Source organism: Juglans microcarpa x Juglans regia, chromosome 5D, assembly GCF_004785595.1.
Source record: "Juglans microcarpa x Juglans regia isolate MS1-56 chromosome 5D, Jm3101_v1.0, whole genome shotgun sequence".
In the NCBI taxonomy this organism is placed as follows: Eukaryota; Viridiplantae; Streptophyta; class Magnoliopsida; order Fagales; family Juglandaceae; genus Juglans; species Juglans microcarpa x Juglans regia.
The window spans coordinates 19,252,582-19,262,046 of NC_054602.1; the positions used below are offsets into that span (position 1 = coordinate 19,252,582).

The following is a 9,465-nucleotide window of genomic DNA, read 5'->3' on the forward strand; positions in this document are numbered from 1 at the left end:
TTTTACCAAGAGATGCTTAAAACCTAACTAAATTATGCATTTTCATTCTTATCCCAATTACAAGGCTTTTCCAAAACCAATGCACGCTAGATGATCAACACAAGATATGAATTTATACCTATCATGACATGCTTTCAACCTTAAATTTAATCTTTCAAAATTCATTCTATGACATTAGTGAATCATATAGAATCATAATAAGACATGACATGGCTAAAAATTGAGTGCTTGGTTGCTTGTGGAAGTGGCTTAAACCAGGGGGGATCACATTGTCAAAATTGAGTGACATTTAAGATTTGGAAACATTTGCGGTTTTGGTTACCCTAGAGATTTAGGGTTTCAGTTTTCCCTCAATTTTTGGGGTTTCACTAGAGTTGAAATTCTCTTTTTGGTTGGCCAAAAAGTACTCGAGTGGATAAAATAATAAATGGTGTAAGAGAGCATGATGACAAGGGTTGGCTTACGTTCCATCACTTACACACTTGTACTCCGTATGAAAAGTGTCCATTGGATTTCCAAATAGATGGCTAAGATTATGCCATGTGTCCAAAAGTTTTCTAGTGATCCTAAATAGATTTGGGCATCCTACATGTTGATTTGACATCTATTTAAACCAGATGGTGCAATTCATTTCGTAAAATTATACTCCTACATATGAGTCTAAATATTGTACCAGACTTGGCTTTTGACTACTGTGGAGAAACACGTGGGCTCAACTTGTGACACATTAGATAATGTTCGTAGAGGTTTATGTGGATAGCAGACCATGTCTTGAGTGATTTGTTTAGGTTGAAAAATATTATTTTTGGATCGTGTCTACATTGGGTGGCAGTTGATATTGGAGCCCATTGGTGAGTTGGTCTCAAGATGGTAATGGGAGAGGGAGCTGTGGTGAGGTCTTGACACAGGTTGGGTGAGGAGGGATTGAGGAGGTATGTGCATTAGACGTGACAAAAATTTTAGGTCAACAAATAGATGATTGCAAAGTGGTTGAATCGGAGTCTTGGAGAGTGTTGGAGGATGATTCGGTGAAGGAAAAGCACATCTCATCAAAGATGACGTTGTAGGAGATGTATATATGTCCATTGAAGAGATTGAGTCAATGATACCCTTTGTGGTTGAGCATTTGTGGTTGAGGCAAGAACGTTACTTGAGCTTATGGCAGTTGTAAGGGTGGACACAAGGTAGCCCCGCACACCTGAAGGTTTTGTAGTGGAGTACCTATTTGTATAAAAAGTTCAAAAGGGGTTTTATGTTTGGTGGGTATCTAGATTTCATACTTTTCCCTATTCAAATGGGGGTTCAGTTATATAATGTGGGTACCAAGTTAATATCCAATATCAGTAATCGGGTTTCACATTTCAAAAAACATTTACCTTATAGATGAAACGATGCCGTTTTGATTTTCAAACGATGTCATTTTGTGTTTGTTGCACTTCTCTTTAAAATATTCTTTTCACAAATCCAAGTATTTGGTTATAACGAGGGTAACGAGATACCTGCATTTTATAACTGGGTATTGGCCATGTTTACTTGGCCGGGTAGCCAGACCATTTTATAAACCCGAATGTGGATCTAGGTATAGCTAGGTACCCAAATCTACATCCAAATTTAAACCTATACCTGAGCCTAACACACCTATTTTATGGGTTGGCTCAACATGAAGTGCTTGACCAATAAAAAAATAAAATTTAACTATTCATATATCTTTTATCCTTTTGCAATAGATACATGAAAAGGACTATACAATAAATTTTAAGCAAAAAAGAAAAAGAAAAAGAGAATAAGTGCCATATTTTCAATCTAAAACTTAATTTCTAGAAAACAAATATATGTGGTGGGTTAATTGGGTTACTCGGGTCAATCGGGTAAACGATGAACTTGGGTTGAGCTGACACGACTTGATTATTAATTGAGTCAAATTTGGATAAACTCAAATTGACTTGCAAAAGGATTATGTACAATTTAAACACTATTATTATGTGTTGAGTTTGTGTTGGATTTGCAGTCATGTAAAAAACTAATAGACCTACCTTCAATGGAAAGCCAAAACATAAGTATTTTATTAAAGAATAGAAAAATACATTATCATTGAGTCAATCCATTACAAAAATTAAAAAACTTGGAGTTAAAAAAAAGGGTGATTTTAAACCATCAAATAGGGGTGGCCAGCGAACCCCCACATCTGTCTCACCTGCAGCTGCACGGTTCGGCCCCTACATGGGGTAGGTAGCATCTGCCAGCACGCTGTAAAGGCTTATATATATATATATATATATATAGATTTGTAATGAAACAACATTTTTTTGGGTATCCCAAAGCAACGTTGTTTCAAGTACCCCTAAAAGACGTTGTTTCATTATAGAGTTAGTGAAACATTATATTTATCTTAACACCTATCACTCCCTGCCTCTCACTCTCAGCCTCTCACTCTTAGACCCTCTCAATCTGTTTCTCAACTGTCTCACTCGCCTTCATCGTCACTTTCATTGAGGCCCAAAAGCCATTTTCTTTTCATCTTTGTAAGTATCTCTTGAAACTCCTTTTCTTCTTCTTCTTCTTCTTCTTTATTATTATTTGTTTTCCCGCAATGGACTATAAAGGATGTGATTGTTTCAATAGAGGATGGGGTTGTATTTTGGATGCTGTGGAGTTTATTTTGCGTTTATGTTTGTTTCAATTGAGGTTGGATGATGTGAATTTTAGATTTTCATTTCGAAACCCTAAATTAGTTTAGGGTTTAAATCCGAAACCCTAAATTATGTTAAGGTTTCAGATTGGACCCAAAATTAGGGGTTCAAAATGAACCTCTAAATTAGTTTTTACTTTGTATGATTGAAACCCCATTTATGTTAGGCTTTTGGATTGTAACCCTAAGGCCCAGTTTGGATAGGTAGTTCATATGAGATGAGATAAAATATTTTGAATAGTAGTAAAATTTTTTGAGTTAAGATAAGATGAGATAGTTTGTAAAAAAATATATGTTTGGATAGTAAAATGAGATGATATAGTTTTGACTTTTTAGGATTTGTTTAAGATATTTGAGATGAGTTTAAAAATTTATAGATGAAATACTAACCGTTTGGATGTGGGTTGATTATGAAACCATTAACTTAATTTATTTTGGGGTTTCAAAAGTGAAACCCCAAAACAATTTGTGTGATTTGTATTATTATAATTTTGTATGATTTTTACATCATGTCATCGCTAGGTGTTTACTTGTTTTCCGAATCTTTCAATCCATGGATAGTTCATCAAGTCCAAATACTAGCTGCCCTACCCCTACACCCATGGGCCGCCAAAAAAAAAAAATCTGTTTCTATTGTGTGAGAACACTTTACCAAGTTAGAGGGTGGTGACCCTAATGACCAACAAGTAAAGCGTAATCATTGTGGTAAGGTTTATGGATGTCACTATAAACGATAGGGTACATTCCAGTTGAAGAACCATTAAGAATAATAGTGTAAAAAGTGTCTAATAAGATGTTCTTTACTTGAAAAGAGTCAGCCTAGATAGGAGATTGAACTTAAGAAGATGGCAGATAAGAGTAGTGGGGGAGTACATTGAAGGGGTTTGTGAAGTATGAACCGGAGAGGTGTAGGACTCATTTAGCTAGAATGATTGTAATAGATGAGCTATCATTTCAGTTTGTAAAGGGCGAAGGGTTCCAAACTTTTGCTAAGCACTTGGAACCTAGGTTTAACATTCCTTCTTAATTATACAGTGTACAAAGAGCTTTGTTAAGAAACTTATTGAAGGGTTAAAAAGTTTGCCTCACCATTGATACAAGGAGATTGGTCCAAAACTTGAACTATATGTCTTTAACTTCTCATTTTGTAAATAGTGATTGGTATTTACACAAAAAGGCTCTCAAGTTTTATTTAATCTTCAATGACAAAGGTGATACCATTGGGAAGGCAGTGGAGTCTACAATAAAGGAATGGAGTTTGGAGCAGGTGGTGAAAATAACAGTTGACAATGTCTCGACTAACGATATCGCACTTGAGTATTTGAAGAACAAGGTTAGAGATGACTCTATGTCAATATTGGGTGGTGAGTTTTTTCATGTTCGATGTTGTGCACATATCCTTAATCTTATTGTGACCGATGTTTGAAAGATGTTCATGAGTCAGTTGCAAGAGTAAGAAACGCGGTGAGGTTTGTGAGATCTTCACCGACTTGGCTTGAGAAGATCAAGATCTTTGTTCATGCTGCAGGCACTAAATGCAAGAAGATATTGTGTCTTGATATCCCTACAAAATGGAACTCAACTTTTTTGATGTTAGAAATGATTTAGGAGTATAAAAAGACCTTTGATGCCATGGGTGAGGAGGATAAGCAATATGTCTGCCACTTTAAAGAGGACAAAGGGGGATCGGGGTGGCCCAATGATTATGATTGGAAAAATATCCAGGTTTTTGTAGAAATTTTAAGGTTTTTTTATGAGGCGACATGCACCAATTTTAGATCTTTTATATAACATCTAGTGAATACTATTAGCAAGTCTTTCAAGTGAAAGAGCAATTCGATAAAATGTTTGAAAGTGTTGATCATACCTTATGGATTATGACATTGAGCATAAGGTTCAAGTATGAGAAACATTGGGGAGATTTGAATAGGATCAACGTTTTTCTATATGTGGCTATTACGGATTTGACTTGTGGCTATTATTCTATATTATTCTTAATATAGAGTTTCCACCATCCACCACATTGCATCTTCCCAAAACTAATAAACCGAAAAAGCGTAAGTGGGGATGAGAGTTTTCACGATATCCTTAAGCTTTGAAAGAATTTAGACAACCAATCGGTCTAAGACAGATACTTGTCAGCAGCCATATATAGCCATATACGGTGCAATTTGATATCTTAGCTTGGTGAACGGTCAATGTCGTCAAGTATCTCATTCTTTAAAAGATAGCCTATAGTATTTTGGTCATCTCTATTTCTATTGTAGCTTTAGAATCTGCATTTAGCATTGATGGACGCATATTGGATCCATTTTAGAGTTCATCGTCTCATAGCACTGTAGATGCTTTGATTTGTACTCAGAATTGGATCAAAGAGAATTCAATTTAGGTTTTGAAGGTGGTAGACTTTATAGAGAGCTACGAGGAATTTTGATCAATCTGGAAGCAGTAATTGCTCTTAATTTATTATTTTGATTTTGCTTATAATAAATTGTATTATATTTATTTGACAAACTTAACTTCAAATTTAATTGTTGTAAGGATAACTTGGAGAAAAAAAGACTCCATCTCAATTTACATCGGTCTCAATTTGACTTTCATACAAAAATCGAAGTGTGATTAGTGACTAAAGCTGAGATGGAGTTACAAATGTATAATATTACTTTGAAATGGAAGTATGAAACGGAGACATGAGGGGTTGAATTGAACACAAAAAGCAAGGAGGGCGACTTTGACTAATTGGCTGTTCATATCATGATAACTTCATGAACCAAAATTGAAATACTTAAATTTTATTTCAGATTATTTATCAACACGTGATATGCGCCTCGACTTGTCCTGTTCTGCATTTTTGTTCCTAAAAGTCGTCTTCTACTTTGTTGAAATTATAATATTAATTTAAGTAAAAAAAATATTACCCCACTAGTCATAAAAATCTGAAGCAGGATCAGGACTTTGGTTTCTTTTATTGTAATCATTTAATGATCAAATTAATTGTGAGCTTTTTAACAATCCCAAATGGGACATTTTTAATGATGATAGCCTCCTGGAATGCCTCTTTGCAATCTCACATTGCCAGGCTATATAATATATATATTTCTTGCAGCTTGCTTTTAATAATCATTTTCTTTAAGGAAGTTGTCTAGTAAATCTGGACTGGCTCTAGAGGCAAGTTTTAGTTCAAACTTGGTGTACTCTGTCTCCTTTATTGCACCATGGTTGATGTAAATCGTTAGTGTTGGAAGAAACACAAAATGCTGCATTTTTTTCTTCTAAATTTTGTAATCTTCCTATATATTCTAATACGCCGCCCAAAACTACTCGGTGACTAAAGCAAGTAGATGTCACATATTACATTGTAAATCATGCATGTTGCAATCTTAACCTTTAAATAATGACCAATTTGGAGGGATGATCACATTGATCCATTGGTGTTTTGTTATTAATTAGAAGCTGTCTTCTTATCATTTCCAATATATATATATATATATATATGAGTAATGTTATACACTACGCTTTCATCTTATTTTGATCATACTAACTAGTATGTGACACATTTATCACTATTACATGATAAAGAAGTATGCAATAAATGATCATTTAATGATGATAAATGTGCCACATCATATTTAGTGGGATGGAAGTAGGATGGTAGTATATATGGTGTATAGAATTTTTCATATATATATATATATGCGCTAATGTGAACTGAATTCCATAATTAAGATCTGCACACTAAAACATAAAAGAATTGCTAGAAGTTTTATGGAATTTTACCAAATTATCACTTGTTTCAAAAGTTTAAGTTAATGGAAAACTGTATATTTAATAATTTATATTTATCTTAATACTCTCTCAGGTGTGGGCTATACTCTTTAATAAGTGATATGTAATTAATTGAGTGAAGTCATGTAAAGTCATAGCTTAAATTTAGAATTTTTATTCTGATAAGTAACAATCACTTGAGACTGAGTGAACTATAGCTCGACATTTCGTTCGAGCAAACCCTAGACAAATTGTTCGATTAACACGTCGTTGGAGCGAATGTTCATAATTAGGATTTTCTGTGTTGTACAGTATAAATATATGTTATTTTTCATTGTATTATGACTTTGAGAAGCCAGAATACAGAGAGAGAGATCATTTCATGAGATTCCTGAGAGTTCATTAGGTGTATTGAGATTCTAAGATTGAAGATTTTGTGATTAATCTCTTGTACTTCATCTTTGTTGATTCACATTCATTGAGACTGACCCCGCTAGTGGACGTAGGCTCACACTGAGCCGAACCACTTAAATCTTGGTGTTCTGAGTGTGATTGTCATTATCTTCTTTTGATTTGCTTCTGCTATTTCACTTTAACTTAGCCACTATAACCACTTAATCCCAACAGTATGAATGTATAGCCAAAAGCAATTGTGATTGGCTTGACATCATTCTGTTTGCTTGTCGACCGAGTAAAACATTTAAGCTTGCCTATCACACTAAAGGAAAACTAAAGCAAAAATAGTAAGAGACTCAAGTTTTTAATGTACCCCTAAGAGGTATTCTTGTACTGGAGGGACGTAACTTTGAATATATGCTTGCTCTTAATCTTTGAAAATCATTGCCACTTGAAAGTTAAACCCGGAACACGTTCTTTTACTTTGAAACCAGAGTTTTATGAGAATTAAATACACATTAATTACGCACCTATTTATAGTGTTTCAAAACGTGGAAGTTAAAACAAAAAAACTAGACTTATGACAGAGATGGTGAAGTCTCCGGACGGGGAGAAAATTCTATTCAGAAAAGGTGCATGGAGTCCTGTAGAAGATCAGAAGCTGAAAACTTACATTGAGCGATACGGCATTTGGAATTGGAGTCGGATGCCAAAACCTGCTGGTTGGAAAAAGATGAACATAATTCAATTTCAATGAACTTTGTCATCCGGATGTGCTTTTTGGAGTAAATATGATTCTGGGAAGGATACTTTGATCATCCTTTTTCTTTCTTTCTTTCGTTTCTTGTAGGTTTGGCAAGGTCTGGGAAGAGTTGCAGGCTCCATTGGGTGAATTACCTAAGGCCAGATATTAAGCGTGGAAACTTCAGCGAGGAAGACGAGGAAACTATACTCAAGTGGCATGAAGTGCTGGGAAACCGGTGAGTACTCGAATGGTGTATTTAAGATTTCTTCATTGGAGCAGTGTTTTTTGATTGCACATTTGCGTATTCCATTCCACAAAAGTCATATATTCCTGGGAGGACATTGGCCATTTAAGTAATTTCCAATGTCTTTAGAACTACTTCAGAGATGATAATACTTAATTTTATAAATTAGATTTTGCAAAATCACCCAAAACAGTTTTCACAAAATTACATCTTCTCTGAGATGGCAAGTGGCAGCATTATTTGGTGTTCTACTGTTTACAAAACCGAGGGGCTGTAGATGATCTAGCTTCAAACTTCTCTTTTATTTTTGTAATATGAACTCAGATAGCGCCTCTAATGTTGATCAAGCAAAGAATTTTCCAGCCTATACACACAATGATTAATACATGGAGTAAAGATAGATGTAAGGCAAAGGAGATTGAGTTCTCTCTCTCTCTCTCTCTCTCTCTCTCTCCAGGTAGGTAGTTCAAGATCAAAACTTCTAGACTTGTATTCCTGTTAAAGAAATGCTAATGATGAAGATATCGTAGAATCATTTCAGAGCATTTAACCTTGATGAAAGAAACATATAGCCAGGAACTTCTTGATTATACTTGGTGTTTATAATGCCCTTCTTGTGTTTCATATGTTTCAGATGGTCTGCTATTGCTGCAAAGCTTCCTGGAAGAACTGACAATGAAATTAAAAATTACTGGCACACGCACTTGAAAAAGCGCCTCAAGAATAATTCCTTATCAACGATTGTACCACAAACGGTTGTTGATGTTAGCAAGAATAATTCATCTAGGATTCAAGATCTTTTACTTTGTGATGCCCCTAAAGTTTCAAACTTGTATGGCACTAGAGATATTATACCGATGTCACCGCAGCTGTCAACAGATCATGATCTATCATCTTTAAGCACTGACCCTGCTGTTGAAATCGATAGAAAACAACCGATAGAGGAGAATTTTGGTTCATCTAAAACATTTGAAGAGCTCCAAACTTCATGGGAGCAGACACTATCATTTCAGGAGCAGGACATATTCATGCCAGAGATAGATCCTGGATTTGTCTGTCCAACTACAGCAGTGTGGCTCCAAGACCCCATATATCATCCATGTAGTTCCTATAATGAGTTTTGGGTCGATTTATCAATGGAAGCAGAAATGCATGGCATGTGACAGTATCTTTGCTAATGTAGATTTGAGATACAGGAAATTGTGTCCCTTTCCTCAAATACATTTGATGTTTAGTATGTATAAAGGTCCAATCTAATGTGGCACTGTTGCTCGTGTGCATTACTGGCATTACCACAACACCAAGAACTGGTTTGGGGTGATGACTCCTAACACAAACTTCAAAACCTTCCCAATGACGATTACTGAAGGCCTGAGTACGGAAACTGATCTCTGTACAAGCCTGAGTTCCACCTGTGTCACTGCATTAGTACTCAAGCACCCATGATCAGTATTACCACAAACTAGCTCACAGATTCTTCCACAGAATGAATGGTAAAAAGGGGAAACTATGGTTGAACTTTAACATGGGATGATACTTGGGACATCTTACACATAATACTGCTAAATTGATACTGACTTATCCAGAGCAACAAAATATTAATTGATGATGATTGACAAATTGAAA

At 35.2% G+C, this 9,465-nt stretch overlaps 1 protein-coding gene across 1 annotated transcript; it reads left to right on the forward strand.

The window, feature by feature from the left end:
• The first annotated feature begins 7,438 nt into the window (after positions 1-7,438).
• Positions 7,439-9,164, forward strand: LOC121266063 (transcription factor MYB4-like). The gene is made up of 3 exons (XM_041169766.1): positions 7,439-7,572; positions 7,701-7,830; positions 8,474-9,164. The coding sequence occupies exons 1-3, from the start codon at positions 7,440-7,442 to the stop codon at positions 9,000-9,002; spliced, it is 792 nt and encodes a 263-aa protein (XP_041025700.1). The 5' UTR covers position 7,439; the 3' UTR covers positions 9,003-9,164.
• The last annotated feature ends 301 nt before the right edge of the window (positions 9,165-9,465 follow it).